The 22,350-nt window shown below is 34.8% G+C and overlaps 2 protein-coding genes across 3 annotated transcripts; one reads left to right on the forward strand and one right to left on the reverse strand.

The window, feature by feature from the left end:
• The first annotated feature begins 13,119 nt into the window (after nt 1–13,119).
• On the forward strand, nt 13,120–21,187 carry Obp83ef (Odorant-binding protein 83ef). 2 transcript variants are annotated; one of them, XM_067761102.1, is made up of 3 exons: nt 13,120–13,284; nt 13,452–13,814; nt 17,478–21,187. In XM_067761102.1, the coding sequence occupies exons 1-3, from the start codon at nt 13,222–13,224 to the stop codon at nt 17,943–17,945; spliced, it is 894 nt and encodes a 297-aa protein (XP_067617203.1). In that variant the 5' UTR covers nt 13,120–13,221; the 3' UTR covers nt 17,946–21,187. The 2 variants fall into 2 exon arrangements, with proteins under 2 accessions (XP_067617203.1, XP_067617204.1); XM_067761103.1 differs by having other exon boundaries at nt 13,136–13,284; nt 13,444–13,814.
• On the reverse strand, nt 20,218–21,220 carry Obp83g (Odorant-binding protein 83g). Its single transcript, XM_067761104.1, has 2 exons — nt 20,981–21,220; nt 20,218–20,774 (listed from the first exon to the last, which is right to left on the reverse strand). The coding sequence occupies exons 1-2, from the start codon at nt 21,020–21,022 to the stop codon at nt 20,388–20,390; spliced, it is 429 nt and encodes a 142-aa protein (XP_067617205.1). The 5' UTR covers nt 21,023–21,220; the 3' UTR covers nt 20,218–20,387.
• Between the last annotated feature and the right edge of the window lie 1,130 nt (nt 21,221–22,350).

Here is a 22,350-nt window from a genome sequence, read left to right on the forward strand (position 1 = left end):
GTAACCCTGGAATGTGTTTGTATGACACGGGTATCAAATGAAAGTTTTTAAAGAGTATTTTAAAAGGGAGTGGGCCATAGTTCTATAGGTGGACGCCATTTCGGGATATCGCCATAAAGGTGGACCAGGGTGACTCTAGAATGTGTTTGTACGATATGGGTATCAAATTAAAGTATTAATGAATAAAAGGGAATGACCCTTAGTTGTATATGTGAAAGCGTTTTCGAGATATCTACAAAAATGTGGACCAGGGTGATCCAGAACATCATCTGTCGGGTACCGCTAGTTTATTTATATATGTAATACCACGTACAGTATTCCTTCCAAGATTCCAAGGGCTTTTGATTTCGCCCTGCAAAACTTTTTCATTTTCTTCTACTTAATATGGTAGGTGTCACACCCATTTTACAAAGTTTTCTCTAAAGTTATATTTTGCGTCAATAAACCAATCCAGTTACCATGTTTCATCGCTTTTTATACTCAGTTGAGCAGAGCTCACATAGTATATTAACTTTGATTGGATAACGGTTGGTTGTACAGGTATAAAGGAATCGAGATAGATATAGACTTCCATATATCAAAATCATCGGGATTGAAAAAAAATGTGATTGAGCCATGTCCGTCCGTCCGTCCGTTAACACGATAACTTGAGTAAATTTTGAGGTATCTTGATGAAATTTGGTATGTAGGTTCCTGAGCACTCATCTCAGATCGTTATTTAAAATGAACAATATCGGACTAAAACCACGCCCACTTTTTCGATATAAACCGAAAAAGTGCGATAATTCATTACCAAAGACGAATAAAGCAATGAAACTTTGTAGGTGAGTTGAACTTATGACGCAGAATACAAAATTTAAAAAATTTTGGACAATGAGCGTGGCACCGCCCACTTTTAAAAGAAGGTAATTTAAAAGTTTTGCAAGCTGTAATTTGACAGTCGTTTAAGATATCATGATGAAATTTTTGCAGGAACGTTACTCCTATTACTATATGTATGCTTAATTAAAATTAGCAAAATCGGAGAATGACCACGCCCACTTTTAAAAAAAATATTTTTTTAAAGTCAAATTTTAACAAAAAATTTAATATTTTTACAGTATATAAGTAAATTATGTCAACATTCAACTCCAGTAATGATATGGTGCAACAAAATGCAAAAATAAAAGAAATTTTCAAAATGGGCGTGGCTCCGCCTTTTTCATTTCATTTGTCTAGGATACTTTTAATGCCATATGTCGAACAAAAATTTACCAATCCTTGTGAAATTTGGTAATGGCTTAGATTCTGGGACGATAACTTATTTCTGTGAAAAAGGGCGAAATCGGTGGAAGCCACGCCCAGTTTTTATACACAGTCGACCGTTTGTCCTTCCGCTGGGCCGTTAACACGATAAATTGAGCAAAAATCGATATATATTTCCTAAACTCAGTTCACGTACTTATCTGAACTCACTTTGTATTGGTATAAAAATGGCCGAAATCGGACTATGACCACGCCCACTTTTTCGATATCGAAAATTACGAAAAACGAAAAAAATTCAATAATTCTATAGCAAATATGAAAAAAGGGATGAAACGTGGTATTTGGATTAGTTTATTGACGCCAAATATAACTTTAGAAAAAAACTTTGTAAAATGGGTGTGACACCTACCATATTAAGTAGAATGAAATGAAAAAGTTCTGCAGGGCTAAATAAAAAACCCTTGAAATCTTGGCAGGACTACTGTTCGTGGTATTATATACATAAATAAATTAGCGGTATCCAACAGATGATGTTCTGGGTGACCCTGGTCCACATTTTGATCGATATCTGAAAAACGCCTTCACATATACAACTGCCACCACTCCCTTTTAAAAGTCTCAGTAACACCTTTAATTTGATACCCATATCGTACAAACATATTCTAGAGTCACCCCTGGTCCAACTTTGTAGCGATATCTCGAAAAGGCGTCCACCTATGGAACCGAGGATCACTCCCTTTTAAAATACTCATTAACACCTTTCATTTGATGCCCATATCGTACAAACAAATCCTAGAGTCAACCCTGATCCACCTTTATGGCGATATCCCTTAATGGCGCCAACTATAGAACTACGGCCCACTCCCTCTTAAAATACTCTTTAATACCTTTCATTTGATACACATGTCATACAAACTCATTCCAGGGTTTCCCTCGGTTCATTTCCCTTATGTTGCCACCATGGCTCTCAACTGAGTATGTAATGTTCGGTTACACCCGAACTTAACTTTCCTTACTTGTTTTTCATATTTTTCATATATATGGCGGCCACCGTGGTGTGATGGTAGCGTGCTCCGCCTACCACACCGTATGCCCTGGGTTCACACACCGGGCAAAGCAACATCAAAATTTTAGAAATAAGGATTTTCAATTGGAAGAAAATTTTTTTAAGCGCGGTCGCCCCTCGGCAGTGTTTAGCAAGCGCTCCGAGTGTATTTCTGCCATGAAAACCTCTCAGTGAAAACTCATCTACTTTTCAGATGCCGTTCGGAGTCGGCATAAAACATGTAGGTCCCGTCCGGCCAATTTGTAGGGAAAATCAATAGGAGCACGACGCAAATTGGAAGAGAAGCTCGGCCTTAGATCTCTTCGGAGGTTATCGCGCCTTACATTTATTTTTTTATAGAATTATGGCATTTTTTTTCATTTTTCGTAATTTTCGATATCGAAAAAGTGGGCGTGGTCATAGTCGGATTTCGGCCATTTTTTATACCAAGATAAAGTGAGTTCAGATAAGTACGTGAACTAAGTTTAGTAAAGATATATCAATTTTGGCTCAAGTTATCGTGTTAACGGCCGAGCGGAAGGACAGACGGTCGACTGTGTATAAAAACTAGGCGTGGCTTCAACCAGTTTCATAGAATCTATGCCCCTATTTTGTTGCACCATAACATTACTGGAGTTGAATGTTGACATAATTTACTTATATACTGTAAAGATATTCAATTTTTTGTTAAAATTTTACTTTTACCGCTATGCGAACAAAATTAATATAATCTGTGAGCTCTGCTCAGCTGAGTATAACAAGACAAATTGCGGAATTTAATCTTACGGATCGTGGTTCGAGGCTTACAACAAAGCAGAGGTTTAAAGCAAATTTAGAATTTTTTCAACATACTTTTGCTCCTAAATTGAAAAGTCAAATTTTAAAAATAAAAAAGTTGTTGATTTCAGTTTAGTTTTTTTTTTTATTTCAAATTCATACCATTGCTCAATTACATATATGGTTGGCTCCATTGTAAATGTTTACAAGTAGGATATGTAGCAGCACGTGCACACACAGCCACGCTCACCTGATCAAAATGCTTGTTCGTGTTCGGTTTTTTGTGGATGCTATTTGGCACTGTTGTACTTCTTAGGTCCAAAAAAAGTGTAGAAGCTGCTAACGAAAACTGCGTAAAAATTTTATTGTATAAATACAAAGAAATACCCTTAGGCAAGATGCACACTAGACTGGGTCGAAAAAAAAAGTTGCTAATGTCCGCCCCTAAATTTGAAGACTATGTTGAGAGGGACATGTCATTATTTTGGCCTTGAGAAGCTACACATTTCCGTTTAATGTCCTTTTGAGATACGAAGTTGTTTTCACGTGATTAGGTCAGCTAACAAAGTGGTCCACCCCCCTCCCCCACCCTAAAGTATCCTTTTTTCCTTACCAAACGAAAGTACTTAAAAATTCAAGAAAATGTTGCTTTTAAACCATATTACTAAAATAATAAACAAAGAAGTTATAGCACTTTCAATATTTATTTTACCTGATTCTTATTATTCTTATTATTCTTAGACCTGAAATTCATTATATTTTTGGAGGAAAAATTATTACTAGGGTTTCCATTGAAAAGTTAATAAGTATATGCCAACTATCATAATTAGGGGAAGTCAAAGTAAATAAGTGAGTCAAACCTGTTGTTTCGTATTTATAAAAATAACAATATGCGACAAAATCAACTTTTTTATCTAACTTTGTTAGCTGCCCTAATCATGTGAAAAAGACTTCGTAGCTTAAAAGGGCATTAAACGGAAATGTGTAGCTTCTCAAGGCCAAAATAATGACATATCAATTTTAAAAATAACAAAGTTACAACGAAAAAACATTTTCGGCTGTATTTCAAAGGATCAAAAAAATAAAAAAAAAAATTTCCGAAACCCTCTCAATATAAGCTTTAAATTTAGGGGAGGACATTAGCAACTTTTTTTTTTTTTGTATGTGGGCCAACCCAGTCTAATGCACACGAAGCGTAGCCTCATAGACGCGTATATGATATGACATTTTGCTACGATTTCTCTACGCGTCAAGATCTGAACACAAAGCTACTTTCGAGCGTCGCTACAAAAAGCAAACAATTGAGGGGATATGTGGAATAATGGTATAAGTCGAGTTATACCGTTTTTCCATAAATCAACTAAATAAAAAGAGCACGATTACATTCACATACCATATTAATCTTAGAAAATAATAGTGATATTTAACAAAGATATTAGCTTCATTTATGGAAAAACGGTATAACTCTCTAATAAAATTTTGCAGTAGTGAGGCATCGAAATGGTATGAAAATATATTCAATGTCGTTGACCAGAAAGAACTGAAAAATAAAAGAATTGAAGTGGTTTTAAAAACGGCTAAGCAGACAGAGAACTCCATTGTTAAAAAATAGAAAAATTTTAAAAATGATAAAAGTAGTAAAAAAAAATTTCTAAAAATAACAAACGGAAATAACAAATAGTTATAAGCACATCTAAATAATAGTTAACAATGGTTATTAATGTATCTACTATTTTGTTTAATAAAGTATCTCAATCAAAATATTTGATATTCGATCTATGGAATAACGGTATAACTCAAAAAAAAAAAAGAAATCATCCATTTTCTAATAAAATTATGTATATATAAAATTTGTTACTTTTTCTTATCAAAGAATCATACTATCTAAAACCCTACCAAGTAGGATTATTATAAATTTATTTTTACCTGCATTGTTAAGTTTTTTTCACTTTTCTCAAAAGGTTGATTCTTGAGTTATACCGTTATTCCACACATCCCCTCAATTGTGAGATCTTCGACATAGAGATCAAAATAACAAATGGAACCGACCACTTGATTTTTAAAGTAACTAGCGTCGTCTCATCATGCATCTCTTTCTATCTCCCGCTGAAGATAGCCTGCTGTGTGCGCCGCCATATTGAACATCCTGTTAAAACGCTGCCAAAACGCGAAAAAGTTGCCTTCTTGACCATCCGGGGTCAGGCATTTGAAGGATAAGATATCACATTTGTTTTGTTCATAATGACCTTAGCTTTAAATATCGCGTTCAGAAAACATGAAAACCTGACAGCAAAAACTAAAACGTATGTGAATTCCTTGGCTCAAGATTTGACTTTTTCCAGATTATACCAAACCCTTCGCCACCTTGCTGTTCAATATTTCTTTCATTTACACTATAATTAAATATTTAAGTAAAAAAAACCCTGATACGTAACGGGCCGTTTTTTTATCAAACATTCCCTTTCCAAGAAATTTCATTGATAAATGACACAATACACTTGCCAATCAGACTGAAAAATCAATTCACCTTTGCTACGTGTCGCTTTGCATTTCAATTCACAAATTTGCAATACCCTTGTTTTTACCGTTGTAATTATATTATTTTACTTTTGTTTACACAAAAAACAATGTAGTGCAATTTTTTCATTCATTCGGAAACAGCCGATGTTAAAACTTTGTATGTAAATTTTTTTTTGCAGGGTATTTCTTAAGACTTCTTTTGCTTAATAGATGTTTACTGAACTACATAAAGGAACTGATAAAAGATGTGAAAGGTATAATGGCGATAAGATGCGAATTGGATAGATTCAATTAAATGTTAAATCTTAAAGTCACTTACCTTGCCACACGGACATCATATAAGCTGCTCTTAAGAAAGAATAAAGTCTCAGTTATATATCAAATCGTTAAAATGAACTTTGAAGGAATATTGCCTGCAGAGAAAGCAAAGTTTAAGTATTTCCAATAATACTATCTCTGCAGGCAAAAAGACAGCTTACTAATATATGACATACCGATCACGAAAAGAAGATATAATCACAGTTCCGGCTTTATGATAGGAAAAAGACCCGGAACTATAATATGTAGCGATCATTTTCTAAGGCGTGTATAATAAGCTGGGGTCAGCCCAAATGAAATCAAAGAGCGAATGCATATTTTTACACCCCACTCCTCAGATTTACATGAAAATTTTTTACAGCATCTATGGACCAAGATAACAACCCGCATTTTTCAGTTTTGCCAAAATCGAATTAGTTATTTTTTTATGAGTTTTTTTTAAATTTTCCCTTTTTAGTCGATTTGCGATATTTTATATTCGGCGACAAAAGGTACTTTCCAGCGAAAAGCCTGTTATGGATTTATTTTTTAATTAAATGCTGTCAAACTAACAGTTCTAACTTGAAATTTCACCAGAACTCTGAAAATGAGGTTAAAATAATATAGATCTTGCCTAAATATGTGTTTTCATCTTTTAAAGGTGATATTTAGGATTTTTTTTCTCAGCATGGTCTTCTCCATAAATGGTCAAAACTTTTTTCTAACACCTGGCACAAACCTAAGAAAGATGTCATTTAAAAGAAAATGAAAAATACTATTATAATATAAAATAAAATTAAGCGCCAAAGCGACGCAAAAGTCGAATGTGTTTGGGTCTTTAAGGTATTATGTTCAAAAATATTTTATCAACGGGGCAACCTTGATTTTACAGCTATAGCTGGTAGCAGAGTACCGTTACAATCATTAAGTGCATTGTGTAAAACAAACAATATTTTAACAGAAGTATCTTTGGTAACTACAAAAAATTGATAAAAAGTGTTTCTATTTTAAATAACAAAATTGTTGGTAAGTGAATTAATTGTAAAGGATTAGAATTTATAAGTTTTGATTAATAAGAGCCACCAGTTTGCTACGATTGACTGGAGATCGCTATAAAGCACAACATTTTTGCCGAATTTTTATATTAAAAAAGTTTTTTTAATATACATGTTTATGCGGTGTAGCCACCTTGTGCTATTCCAATTTTTGGACGATTTTGCAGCATTTTCCCAAAAAAAAACCAGTGAGTGCTCTTATTAATCAAAACTCTTTGCTAGAATTACTAAGCATGAGTTTTTTTAATTAAAAATAATTGGGTTAAGCAAGCGGAAAAAGAATTTACAAACATTTTTTTATGTATTTTAGGGTTTAAAACTAATTGAGTTATAGATCTAATTTAAAATGAGTTCTGAAGAAGGTTCCACATCTGTATCTGAGGAACAATGTACTGTGGGCCTGATTACAAATTCTTCTTGTCACAGTCAAGAATTTACTAACAAGAAAGAAAATCAGCGAGTTCTAAATTTGTCAGATGAAAATCAAGAACACATTGGTTGGAGGTTAACCCAAATCTTACCACATAGTTCTAACATATGTCTGCACCACTTTCTGTTTTATACAGAATATTATGAAAATTATCAAAAGAAGTGTTGTGACCCCAATAAAGACCACAAAAAGGTTATCAGAGCTACTTTAAGGCTAATTTCATTTCAATTTGCAAAAGCGGTAAAAAACAAAAGGGGAATTATTTTGGTTCCTGGTCAAAAGATCTGTGACAACTGTAGGAAAAACATTGTGGCACATGTTGATGAAAATGAACAAGTAATTGAAGATTACATTAATCTTGAAACTGGAAATACTGACAATAGTGTACTTACACCAGTTAAACAAAGAAAAGCTTCATATAAATTGATGATGATCATCAAGATGCTTACATCAATTTCATGCACCCTCACTGGCAATCTCATACCTTTTTTTGACCAGATCATAGAAACAGTGGAAGAAGGGATAAGTGCTGGGTATCTTTCACCAATATAATTTGCAATTTAGAAGTACACGAACTAATAGCAAATTTGGGAGAAGGGAATTCAGCCTATCTAAAAAATTATTAAAAATTAAATGCTCCTGGTCTAGGAGAAGCCAAGTTTAAACTCACTGCCACCTGTAAATATTATAAACTAAACATAATTCTATCTGATACGAGTAAAGAGTTAATAAAAAACTAGTTATCTGGCATTGTATTTATCACTGCTTTTTGTGTTTCATATCTTAACAATGTGATTTTGCATAGATGTTCATGTATTTAGGAGAACTCAACTACGCTTCATAACTAGAGGGAACCAGTAATTCAAGTAAGACTTAAATTAATTTTATCATATATTACAATTCCTTTAAAGGAGCTGATTGTAGACTTAAATTATAAGTCAATATAAATAATTACTTACAAATGCTTAACATTAACGGAGTCGATTTTAAGAAATGCAAGAATTCAAGCTTTTTTAGGTCACTTACACTTACAGGTCACTCACACCATCAAATACCCACAAATTTTATTTTATAGTATAATAGTATTTTCCATTTTCTTTTAAATGGCATCTTTCTTAGCTTTCTGCCAGGTGTCAGAAAAAAGTTTTGACCATTTATGGAGAAGATCATGCTGAGAAAAAAAAAACTTAAATATCAATTTTAAAGGATGAAAACACATGTTTAGACAAGACCTAATTTATTTTAAACCTCATTTTCCGAATGCTAGTGAAATTTCAAGCTAGAATTGTAAGTTTGGCAGCATATAATTGAAAAATAAGTTCATAACAGGCTTTTTGATGAAAAGTACCTTTTGTCGACGAATATAAAAAGGCGCAAATCGACTAAAAAGGGAAAATTTATAAAAATTCATAAAAAAATAACTAATGCGATTTTGGCTAAACTGAAAAATACGCGTTGTTATATTTGTCCATAGATACTGTGAAAAGCTTTTCATGCAGATCTGAGGAGGTGGGGTGTGGACCCTGGTTGATTTCATTTGGACTGACCCGCTGCCCTATTAACAATATTATGATGGTAGCTCTCTTCACAAGAAAATCGACACGTTCATATGTATATGCCGCCTTTCGATCCTGCTTGAACGACTCTGAACAGGCTCACGGATCTACCCCATTGGCATCGCTAATCTAAACACTCTTTTCCTAGGTTAAGTCGCCTTTCGCTGGCGTCGAGTTTACGCCTCGATGGGTAGGACATTTCACAACGTTATTCCTTGAGAATAGTTACCGCCGTCCCCGGGGACTGCAACCGTCCATGCACCGACATCTGAGACTAACTTCCGCCAATTCGTGTTACTTCAACATTAAAATTGCACTATTCATCTCTTACCCCACTCTCCCGATCCTTGATCTAATTTGGTAAGTACGAGAGGATAAGGATATCATCGTGTATGCCAACGTGTTCGGGATAGTTATAACAACCAATTATTTTTATTATTATGTAAGGGGTCTGGGGATATACTACCTTGGAACCGCTAAGCTTACTCAGTCTTCTACAAAAACACACGCACAAGCTTTCATTTTCAATTGTAAATGTCTAAAGAAATCGACTGGCGTAATATTAGATTAATTGCACAATATCTTTGATTTAATCGTCTTTGCATTTGTTACATTCGTAAATTTATTTGAGATGAATTCACAATAATTCCAGTTACTAAATTATTATATTTTTAATATGATCGAAAAACTGAAAGGAATTAAACATACTGGCTAATATTAAAGCTGTTTCGCCCCTGCCAAAGATCTCTTCAGATTTCTTTGTCTTTTTTTTTATGTGGGCATTATATTCTCCCCGAGTAAGATTCGAACCGAGTCGTCAAATCTCTGATACCGCAGGTCTACCATTAGGGTATCGCTGCATCTGTTTGTATGTGGCTTAATTTCAGTTTTTCCCATTTGTTGTTTTTGTTATTATACTCAGCTGAGCAGAGCTCACAGAATATATTAATTTTGTTCGCATAACGGTACCATGTAACGGCATAATTTAATCGAGATAGATGTTTCGATATCGAAAATTTCAAAAAACCGTAAAAGTGCGAATTGATTACCAAAGACGGATAAAGCGATGAAACTTGGTAGGTTGACCTTATGACGCCGAATAGATTAGTAAAATTAGTAAAATTTTGGGCAATGCGCGTGGCACCTCCCACTCTTAAATGAAGGTAATTTAAAAGCTTTGCAAACTGTAATTTTGGCAGTCGTTGAAGATATCATTATGAAATTTGGCAGGCACGTTGCTCCTATTACTAATTGTGTGCTAAATAAATATTAACAAAATCGGATGGCAAAATACAAAAATAAAAGAAAATTTCAAAATGGGCTTGGCTCCGCCCATTTTTCATTTAGTTTGTCTACAATATATTTAATGCCATAAGTCGAACAAAAATTTACCAATCCTTGTGAAATTTGGTAAGCGCATAGCTTCAATGATGGTCACAGTTTTCTCTGGGCGAATTCGGTTGAATCCACGCCCAGTTTTATGCACAGTCGACCACGCCCACTTTTTCGATATCGAAAATTTCGAAAAATTTAAAAAAAAAATGCCATAAAAGGGGGCGTGGCACCTCCCATACAAATGGAATATATCATATTATGCATATCTCTGGATGTAGTAATGGTAGGATAATGAAAATTGGTAAGGAGCTATATGAGTTTAAGTCCTAACACCTCAAGTAAAATGTGGAATTGGGAAAAAAGGGGCGTGGCACCTTCCCTACAAATGATTTTTTTCAGAACTATGGCTGCCGTACAAACTTAGATTATTTTAACACCTAAAGTTTGACTGCATTGTTGAGTTTGGCTGTTATTCCTATTGGTAATCTGCCGCCGTTAAAAAAATTTGTTAGCTTCAGTCTATCTACATCTTTATATATCGAAATCAAATTTTGTGTATCTGTGTGTTACCTATGGAAACGTGTTTCCCACTCCTCAATTATCACCCAATTTTGGCTGTAGGTTTCTTCGATCAAGACGAAGGTTTTTCATATTTCAGAATTAAGAATTTTAATTTGAAATTTTTTTTGGCTATGCGAACGAGCAATCTTAGGTCCCAAAAATTATCATGTTAACAAAATCAATGATCGCATTCAAAACCAAATTCCTGGTGAAGTGACGAAATATAAATCTATCGACATAGTTACAGATGAAAATCAAATTGTGAATTATCCAATTGAATTTATAAACTCTTTAGAACCACCAATCATGCTTCTTCGAAATTTAGATCCACCAAAATTGTGCAATGGAACCAGTCTTTGCGCTAAGAAATTAATGCCGAATGTAATCGAAACAACGAAGGACAATCGCTTACTGTTGCGGGATTACATTTACAGAGTCCGTACTTTTCCCATGGCCACCAATCATGCTTAGGTTGTTTGCTCTAGAGCTGGAATGCAAAAAAATTTGTTTATCTTTGCACCGAACGAAAAAACCAAAAATATTGTGTACCCACTTACATTACAATAAGATACAATAATAAAATGGTTTAAATGAAAATTTCACCAAATATGCGTACATAATTGGATTCAATTTACAGAAAAATAAACTAAATTACCAGCAAACAAAACAGAAAAAATTGCACAACATTCATTCGATCTCAGGCGTTACAACGTACGCGGGAAAAAGCTAGTAATTTATATTATTAAATTATTGTATTTTTAATATGATGGAAAATCTGAAAGGAATTAAACATACTGGCTGATATTAAAGCTGTTTCGGCCCTGCCAAAGAGCTCTTCAGATATCTTTGTCTCTCTGTTTTTATTTGGAAATTATATTCTCCCCGAGTGAGATTCGAACACGAGTCGTCAAATTTCTAATACCGCAGGCCTACCATTAGCAAAGACTGATCGAAGAGTAAAGATGTTGCATGCGCGAACTTAAGTGGAAATCAGCGGAGATTTACAAAATTCTAGTAGGTCACTTCCACCACACCACAAATTTTAACACAAGTTTTAACATAATTTAAGCACACAAAATACACTGATTGTAGCTCTTGAGTGTAAAAATGTAAATTCTGAACATATTAGCTGAATAAAAAGTGTACAAATAATTGTTAAATAACAAATACAGACAGTGGTAGTTTAACAAATTCTGCTGTGGTAAGTGGTGAATGTGACCTAGTCGAATTTCGTTAAGCTTGCTTCATACTATTTTTCGTCCCTGCAACATCTTTACTCTTCGAACAGTCTTTGCCATTAGCCTATCGCTGCGTTTGTTTGTATGTGGCTTAATTTCAGTTTTCCATATTTCTTGTTTTTGTTATTTTTATTTGCTTGATGCAGTAGAGCTGAATTATTCCAATTCTATCTGGTACTCTGTGCACTCGAACTTTTGTGTTGTTGTTTTTGGTTAAGTAGCAACTGTCACCTGAACTTTTGGTTGGCTATGATCTTTGTTTCAATCGCCTATTCATTTATAAAATTCGTAAACTTAATATCAACCAGTATGTTTAATTCCTTTCATCATCTTAAAAATACCATCATATTAAAAATACAATAATTTAATAATAGAAATTATTGTGAATTCGTCTCAAACTCGTTAAATTTACGAATGTATTAATTGCTCAATTCAGAATTGTTTTAAGGTCGGTCCTTGTCCTGGCCTAATGAAAAAACAGTCCAAATCTTACTTGCATTCCCTGTTGTAAATACATACACGGCATAAACTAGCACTTTCGACTCAAAACCCGTTATTCAAGGACTTTTACTGTACAAGAAGTATTATTAGGCACCTGCTGTGAATAATATCAGCCATTACCTTCAGATAAGATTGTTCAACAATTTTTGCAGACAGGCGCTTACATAAAGCAGAGCTGTCTAACGAGATGAGTATTTTTATTGCGTTGTAGGATTTCACCGCGCTTTCGAGCTTTTTCATTTAGAAACTTAACCTATGTGATGTTTGTTGCAAAGACTGAAATGTCGCTACATTAATTGTTGCTTTTACCACCACCCTTCTATTTGTTTACTTAAACGCCATCAAGTTGTTCCTACAAAAGGCAGTGACATTTTAATAAACACAGCGATAACCCTATAACCAACCGCAATGCATGTGTATATGAATATCAAAACACATTCATCAGCTTATCTCTAGCTTTAATGAATAAGTAAATCGAATTAATGATAAGAAACTTCGGAACCAAATAAAGTAGTATGCAACAACAACAACATAATCAAATCACCACAATGACCGCTTAGTCGCGATTATTTACATTTCAAGTCAGTTTGAACGCATGGCTAGCACATAGAAGAACAGCAAAAAAAACATTCTAACATATTCGAAACAAAAATTATGCAAAATGATTTCTCGTATAAGATTATTTGTTGTTTTAATAATTGCATACGTTGAATGCATACAAATGGTAAATTATTTATGATAATAACATACACATTTAGAAAAAAATTCCAGAACTAATCAAACGAAAAAATTGCACAAATATTTTAATTAATTTATTAGAATATGCTAATAGCAGCTAATTTATTACCGAAAAATTGTGTGCAAAGTAATGACATGAATAAAGTTTTCTAGTTTGTAGGAGCGGCAACGATAATGAAAGCAAAAACGGATATGCTTGCAAATCAAAATGCAGATTCAGACACAGATACCGAGATATTGCGTAAATGCTTGCGTCAGGTTGGTAACCAAGACACCGTTGGTGAACTGCAAAAGATCGCACGTTACTCGAAGTGGACAACGGAAGAAATACCGTGCTTTACGCGTTGTCTCGCCACTGAGAAACGTTGGTTCGATGCAGATGAAAGCAAGTGGATAAAACAGAAGGTTGTAGAAGATTTGGGTGCAGATATGTACAATTATTGCCGCTATGAATTGGATCGATATAATGAAGATGGGTGCGAATTTGCGTATAAGGGATTACGTTGCTTGAAGCAGGTACGTATGTAAAGTTTTCGCAGGATTTACTTTACAGTTATTGGTATTGATATTAGAGAAAACTGACATTACGGCGATAATCACTAGGACATGCTTCTGAATTTTACTTTTTCGTCAGTCCGCTTTTCGGGTGCTGAGTTTTGCACTCGAAATCATCTGAGTTCCTACTGGTGTTGTGGAAAATGCTTTTATCAACTCAGCCATTTGAATGTCCCATTGCACGCATTGCTATTGATCTCCAACTTTTGACATTTGTGTTTTTAATCCCGAAATATGTAGAATATTTTTCAAATTGGAATATTTTTTAAAAAGAACTTTAACAAAGACATTGGATTTATAGCACTGAGTTATTAACTATGCTTTTGCTTCATCTTTCTGGGCTGCCGGTTCGGAAACGCCCTATAATATGAAGAGCCCACTACATCAGAATTTTCAAAATTTGTTTAATAAAATCCATATCTCAGGACGAATTTAATATATTTTGAGCTATTGAAGAAAATTCCAAGAAAGGAAGTTCCCAAGCCTAATTCTGGTCATCTGTACAGATATACAATTTCAGGCGAATATCTCCTGCAAATATTATTCACTTGCATATCGGATATCGCACTTACGTCTCAAGCCTCAATGCCTACCTTTGCTGGAACTCCAGGCACCGTAATATTAAAGGGAATGAATTTGCTTGGTAGATGGCCAGAAAAGGTTCCGAAAAGCATATAAATTATTGCGAGGTCTAAAACTCCTTATGGCTTTATTTTCCTCGATGGCGTATGCTTATAAGTTCCCTTTGGAGAAGCTCTCAGGATGAGGAGGAAAAAAGCCGATTCACCGTTCTCTCTGCTGATGCTCAGCAATGCAAAAATAGTTTTTGGGTATAGTTTTGGAGCTATCTGCAAATCACAACTTTCTACGGGTTGTTTTAGTAACACTTTTCGGATCACTACAGAACTTTTTGGGAATCACGTTTGTAATATTTCGGGAAAGCTTCGTGACCGTTTTGGTACCGTTTCAGCACTGTGCCCGGACTCATTTCGGATTGTGTTCGGGAAATTTTTTGTGATAACTTCAAGATTATTTCAGAATTATTTAGAGTCCGTTCCGAGATTGCTTTAGGGGTCTTTAAGGGACTATTTTAAGACTCTTTGAGACTATTCCAGGACCTTTTACGGATTGTGTGAGGTATATTTTTGGAAATAATCTGAATCTCTTTCTTGTTTTTTCGGAATAATATCGCAATAAATGCGAGACGATTTCGTGCCCATTTTTGGTTAGCTGCGGATAATTTCAAAATTGTTTTAAACAGTATTTTGGGACTATTTCAGACCATTTCGATTATTTTGAAGACATTTTAGAGCTGTTTACTGGAGCCATTTCGGAATTGTTCTCAAAATAATTTCAGGATTGCTTTCGGAATATTTCTGAGATTGTCTTAGAAAATCTTTAAGACCATTTCAGAATGTTTAGGAATCAAACTCAAAAAGTCCTCCCAGACTACTAGCCAATTGTAAATTTTCACATATTTTAGTAGCCGTTCGGGTGCAATTGAGCCACAAAAGCAAACGTTCAGACATCCCGACATCTAAGTACTAAACATCCCACATAAATAATTTACAGTATGTGGTCACCCTGGTGTGGTGGTCCTGACTTCATTCCAGGGAAAAACAAAATCAGAAATTTATAACTAAGTTTTTCGATTAGAAAAAAGTTTTTCTAAGAGGGGATACACTCCCGGTGTGTTTCTGCCATGAAAAGTTTCTTACTGAAAACAAAATCAGCCGTTCGGGGTCAGCGTAAAACATGTATGTCCCGTCCAGACAATTTGTATGAAAAATTAAAAAAAGCACTACGCAAGTTTAAGGAGAACCTAGGCCTAAAAACTCTTTGGAGGTTTTCGCTTTTTACATTTGTTTATTTATAATGTATAGTTCATGCTTCATATCTGTGGTCACAAGCAATAAGCGCCAACACTCAGAGAAAAAATCGTTCTAAAACGAACGAAACAAGTTCAAAATTTAGAATATTCATTGACAAAAGTCTGTTAAGTACGGTTTTTCCTAACTCGTGACTGATGAGCTTGTTTTAAAAACAGTTTTTGCAAGCACACCGTTCGTATTTTATGACCACTTTGGTTTTGATGTGTGAAAGTTCTGTGCTCATTTCAAGCACTATTTGGGCTTGATTTAAGATTTTTCGTTCTCACGCTTCGAGAACGATTTGGGGTCGATTTAACATTTTTCGGTCTCAATTCAATTGGTTGAAGGGGAAAGTATTTTATCCAATAGGTACCCATTTATTTTTTATTAATAATAATTTTTTTGTCATAAATAAAAAATATTTATAACAAAAAAATTTTCATTAAAATTCAAAAGTTTAAGAAAAAATGCATATTTTACATTTCTCTTATTGAGAAGTTAAGCTGGAGACATTGGTGCTTTATCGGTAACCGTATCGGTAACCTTTTAACAGCTGATTCGACCAACCTTATGAGAATCAATGCAATCGATTATTTGTGCCGCTAAGGTCGTAACCGTATCGTAGCCAACCAATTGGGTTTTGGTTTACCATCGTAACGATAAACAGCTGATTACGTTAGGGATACGGATACAGCGATACGACATACGGCACCAATGACTCCGGCTTTATTCTTCTTTGTAGACGTAATCTGCATATATACTTAAAACATTTCATAACAAGTTTGAGAATTACCTCTGCATATGTGAATACTGAACGAAAAATAAGAGTTGAAAAAAATAGAACATAAAAAAATTGTTTTAAAAAAATTCAGATTTTGACGGTGATCGAACTCGCGCTACCCGATCGCAACCACAACATCATAGCCGCTGGGCCACTACAACTACTTGGTAGGTCATGCCAAATGTTGTATTTAACATTGTAGTGCACACGAATTGTACCGTTTCTTTTTTCTTGGACTTAATTTAAGAGCATTGTACTTAATTGAATAACATTCCTTCTAATTAATAGAACATTTGTTCATAATTTAAGACCAGCCGTAATGGTGTCAGTTCAAGAACAAGGTTGTTGTTTTAAGAACAGGTCGCTCATTTTTCAACAACAAAAAAGTAAGAACATGAAGAGCTTCAATTGAGTCCGGTGGTGCTGGATTTTAGAACGCGTTTTGCTCTGAGTGTAAGTGCTACCATTAAATATGTAACTTAGGGGATTATTGCTTACCACCGCAGATATATATTTTCGTCTGAGCAAAATTGGAATAGTAGGCAATTTTCGAGGTAGTTTAAGGATCATTTCGGGATAATTTCGGTCCACTCCCTGGATAATTTGCAGGCTTTCTTTAGATTATTCTGGGATATTCACGAAGGTTTTGTAACTAATTTTCCATCATTTCGAGGCTATTTATGAATATTTTTCACTTTATTTCCCCTTTTTGAGTTTATCTTCGTAATATTTCGTGATTGATTTTTGAATACCGTTTGAGTCATTTAGCGACTGTTTCATGAATATTTTTTGAACTGGTTTAAGAACCATATCGGGGAAATATTTTTATGTTTTATTTTCATCGTGCCAGCGGGGCCAAAAGTAAAGGCAATTTTTAAAGAAACTGCTTTTTTCACTTTTTCCACACTTTATCATAAATATCATAATGTAGTCTTGATCAATATTACACTTCATCTTTCTAACTTTTTTCAGGCCGAACTCTTTACTCTTAAAACTTATACGAACATCCTCACCTGTGCTTATGAACTAAACGTCACAATGAAGGAACTCCAAAAATATGCCGCTTTTCCATCTAAAGAAGCTGTGCCATGTCTATTTCAATGTTTAGCTGAAAAAATGAATTTCTATACATCGAATTACGAATGGAATTTCGAAAATTGGGTAAAAGCATTTGGGCCAATGCGACAAGATCGAACTGCTTCAAACGCCTGCAAAGTGAGCTTTGAACAAACTCAAACGCGCAATAAATGTGAATGGATGTATGACGAGTATAATTGTTTGGAGAAATTAAATTATAACACGGATGGTTCATATCCCTTGGAAACGTCATCGTTAAATGTAATGATTTCTAGCAGAAATAAAAATACGGATACGGGGCTACAGCAAAAAGATGTGGAAGCGAAGGTGGAAGAAGAAGCTCCAGCAACAAATTTGTTGTAATTTAGTAAGATAGTTAAGGTAAAGAAAATATCTATGTATGTATGAAAATTGATAAAATTAATACAACTTTCGGTGAAACTAGCATTTTTTTTTTTTTTTTTTTTGAATACAGCTAAAAAGATAATGCAAAAAAAATAAATTTTAAAGGATTCGTTGAACGAGTCATGTTTTGTGAATGCAGAAGGAAGCTCAGGCCCAAAAATTATAATAATGGATAGCCGAATTCGGTTATAGAGGGAGGGTTGGAAAGAGTAGGAATAGCTTGAATGTTTTTCTTCCCTGTTCACCAATACCCCGATAACTCCCGCGACATCCTATGGAACGAAATACCCCAAGTAGTTCTGCTCTAATGAATGATTACGTTTATTACGGTTGGACCACAATAATCTTGGTGGTAGAAAAGTTTGTTTCACTTAGCATACGAAAAACTGATTTCAAACAGGTATTGCAATATATAGGTCTCACTTCGTTAGGCGTAAGTTCAGTCTTCGTAAGTAGTTTGAGTTTTGAAGTTAAGTACGGCATTCCGATGAATGAAGTTAACGAAATAATTAATCAACCGCTGCCGATGCCGTTCATGTGTACTTCGTTAGTGACGCTTACCTACCGACGCGACTTTGGATATTACGTCATTAAGTACACCAGTCGTTCTTGATAACCAATAACTGAAGACAATTCGAAAGTCTAAGGAAACCTATGTCCTGTCCTTTTGTTTATTGCGTACTCAGAGAGAACGTCTGTTTGCTCTGTTGCCACTGGGGTGGACGTGATATTAATACTTTCATATTCAGCATACTTCGCCCGTTTGCATTTGAACTTCTCCACTCCCTATTGGGGCAAAGGAGTACTAAACATGTCCTGTATCTTATTTGTGACAGGTTCTAGGGAGAACTTTAAACATCAAAGGCAGAAAAATAAGGCTCCATTTCAGGGAAACCCTTGATGATATTTTTATTGATGCATACCTCGGTGGGCCTGGTATAGTAAAATTGTGCTTGCCCAACTTGCTGATGGTCCGAGGTTCCAATTCCGGGTTCAATTACAACAAGCACTTCGAAAAAAGTAGGGTGACACAAGCTAATAAGAGTTCGATAACAAAGAATCGTCGAGTAAGCATATAAGCTTCCCAGGCAGAATATTACTCATGGCTTCTGCAGGGTTTTGAATGAAACGAGTTTCTACAAGAGGTCGATAAAAGTTGAGTTAAGGTAGTCGCATATGCGTACGGCATTTTTATCCTTGCTACAGGTTAATTTCCTTCAAAGCAAGTAATCTTTCAGAGGTAGAACATCAGGCTGCTTTCCAAACGTCGTGTCCAATTGATGCCTTAAACACGATCCTTTAATAGTTATTTCTGTAGGTACACTCAAATACACAACGCATTGTTGTCAACTCTAGGCATGTCTTACGCCAGCCAATATCGTCACAGTAGTGAAACCTGCTATACTCCAATATAAGATAGCCACGCACCTTCCCTAAAGTTCGATAAGATTATTTCAGGAAACGAAGTGGACAGTGAGAAGAAAATCTTGCTCATCAGGGAGCTGGTGGTTTCTCTGATAAGCGGAAATAGTGACTTTATGATTCCTGCCAGAAGACTTAGTTCTCGTGCTGATTGATTCCCTCAACGCATCATCCAAATCCTTCAGTTAGTGCAATAAAATGCTTTGTGCAACCTTCACATATAACGGCCGCCGTGGTATGGTGATAGCGTGCTCCGCCCACCACACCGAAGATCACACAAGTAGAACAATAACAATGCACGCTGATAGAATATCAATCCCATAAACCACGGGTATTCAGTATAACTTCATAGAGCAATAGAAATATATTTGATCGAAACCATAAGAACCATTGCCCTATTCTTTTATTCTTATAATCCACGCCTGTCGTCTGAAGATAACCCAGCGGTGGTTGCATGGAGCTATTTGCCACGCTTATGTCATTTCGAAACCTTTTCTGGTAATCTTATTTGCAAATTCACTCCCTTCACAATGTCTGTGCCTAGCGACCCATCAACGGTAGATATTGAGATTTCTTATGTGTACCAGCCAGACCCACATCGCTGCACGATATCCCACTTTATCCCGTTAGATTAGCATGCCTCTAAGGCGACCTGGCTTTCGAAAAAGATCGTTTTTATGGTAAAAGCCAACTAACGTTTATAACTAAAACCAAGGCGCAGTCAATAATGTGGCTCTTCTTTATTTTTTTAATGGTTATGTCAAGCTAATTTACTGTTATATTTGTATGCGTGTCAAACAAGTAATTATCTGTTATTTAACTTTTCTACGCAATTTAGCTAAAAAGTTCAAATAAAAATTTTGTTTATTTTCTTCTTTTCACATTAAATCAGTCCAAAAAATTATTTTATAAAAGTCAGTAAAAAATATTATGATTTCCTTGAATTACACATGTACATATGTACATATTTCTCACATCTTAAACTTCAGTATAAGTTTTACGCACAAGTGGTCGATTCACAGTTAAGAAACAAGAGAATACTCGATGAGCCCATGTACAGGCATCCGAATCATGCTCATTATGATCAAGACATCTCTCAAGGCCATGCGCGATCTTAGCCAAATTTTTTGTATTTCCTGCTGAGAATTGTCTCATAATCGCCTTCTCATCAAACCCTTTCTGCTCAGTGAACAGACCCATTTTCTCAACAAAACATTTCACATAACAATTTGTGCGTTTGTGTGGTGGAAATTCATAGTTCAAGAATTTATCATAAATATCATCGGGCACACGAAACTCCTCATGGCACTCCTCATGTGTGGCGAGAGCATCTTGTGGTGTACGAAGCTGAAATTTTGCTGTAACCTGCAAGCAGAAAAAAAGCATTATCAATACATTAGTTAGTACGGAAAAGTACGATGAAAAGATTAAAAAAAATAGTTGTCAAAAAATAACACAGAAAATGATTCATCAACCGCATACGTGATGAGTATGGTAAATTTAGTTGTTAAAGTTCCTGTGCTAGTTTTTGCCTTTGTAATAAGTCTTTATTTATGCTACACACTGCTCACCAATGTCACACAGATCAGCACCAATATCAGTTCGTATTTCATTATTATATTTATTTATAAACCACTTTTGTGCAACCAAAAGTTTTACAGAGTTTTAACGTTTTTGTTTTTCTTTTTTAAAGCTTGTTTGCTGCCAGGCAAGTCAATGAGCAAGCGTAAGATTAATTTATTGGTTGTTGATTCTTCCAGGTAACGCAGCGAACTAAACCAGCCTTTAAGATTTTTCCACAATTCGTAGGTGTGTGGCTTGAATTTAAATTACTTATAAAAGGAGGAAAACAAAAGAAACTACTTTGTCGGCAGCCGATTGAAGTAGTGGTACAACTCGAACGGGTTGCAGTACAGTGGGTTGGTGTTATAAAAGTAAATAATGAATTATTCGAGATTGAATTAGTTGTCATTTATTTATTCATATAAAAGGTAGTGTGTAAAATTTTTGTATAAATTAAAAGCGAAAAATTGTGGCTTATTCTAACTAAACCCTTCTGAGCTATCCATTTGTACCGAGGTTGGAGTCGTGTTGCAAGATAGAATATTTCAACCCGAGATTCAACGTCTTGGGATGTACTGTGTTTCCTTTAAATAACACCTTCAGCCGTGATAGAACAGAAACACGTAACACTTTTCTACGCGCTTTGGTTTTGCTATGAATTTTCAGAATCTCGAGGAAAAATCAATTAAGGACTTCAACCTGTTTTTTTTTTCTATCTCATTTCTAAGTGCGTTAAACTCAAACCAAAATAAAACCATGTAACTTAAATTGTATGAAAACCTTTGTCATCGGTGCACGACAAAAGCAAGCAACTTTTAAAGAATCCCCGTTATTGCTGCATATATGGTCAAAAAATTATCACAGACTAATATTCCAATATCTTTAGAAGCTCCACCAAATCGGTGATGGACCCCGAAATTTCGTCATTTTAAAAATATCTGAAGTTACATGCTTTTGTTAAAGCACAAAAAATTTAATGTATAAAAAAAATTTTTTTGTTATAATTTCATAGAACTTAAGTCCAAGTTACGTGGTTTTGGTGTGACATGAAAAATTACTTTATATGAAATGCAAAAAACATGTCATTTTCTAGACGCGTAAATTTACATTTTAATAAATTAATCCAAAGGTTGGAATCAAAAATGTTTGATATTTGAGGGGGATATGGACTTCTACGCAAATACTTAATTTCCCACAATGTTCAAAAAAAAATAGATACATGTTTTTGTTCTGTCACGGGAGCCCTCAGCTCAAAAAAGTTTCCGAAGTTTTTACTTTCTTTCTATAAAATTGTTTGGCAAAAAATTTCAGTTCAAATTTGGTGAATCTTGCAATCGAGTTTTGTTCAACTTTCCGTTTAGCTAGAGCCTTAAAATCT

This window comes from Eurosta solidaginis, chromosome 1 (assembly GCF_040869045.1).
Source record: "Eurosta solidaginis isolate ZX-2024a chromosome 1, ASM4086904v1, whole genome shotgun sequence".
In the NCBI taxonomy this organism is placed as follows: Eukaryota; Metazoa; Arthropoda; class Insecta; order Diptera; family Tephritidae; genus Eurosta; species Eurosta solidaginis.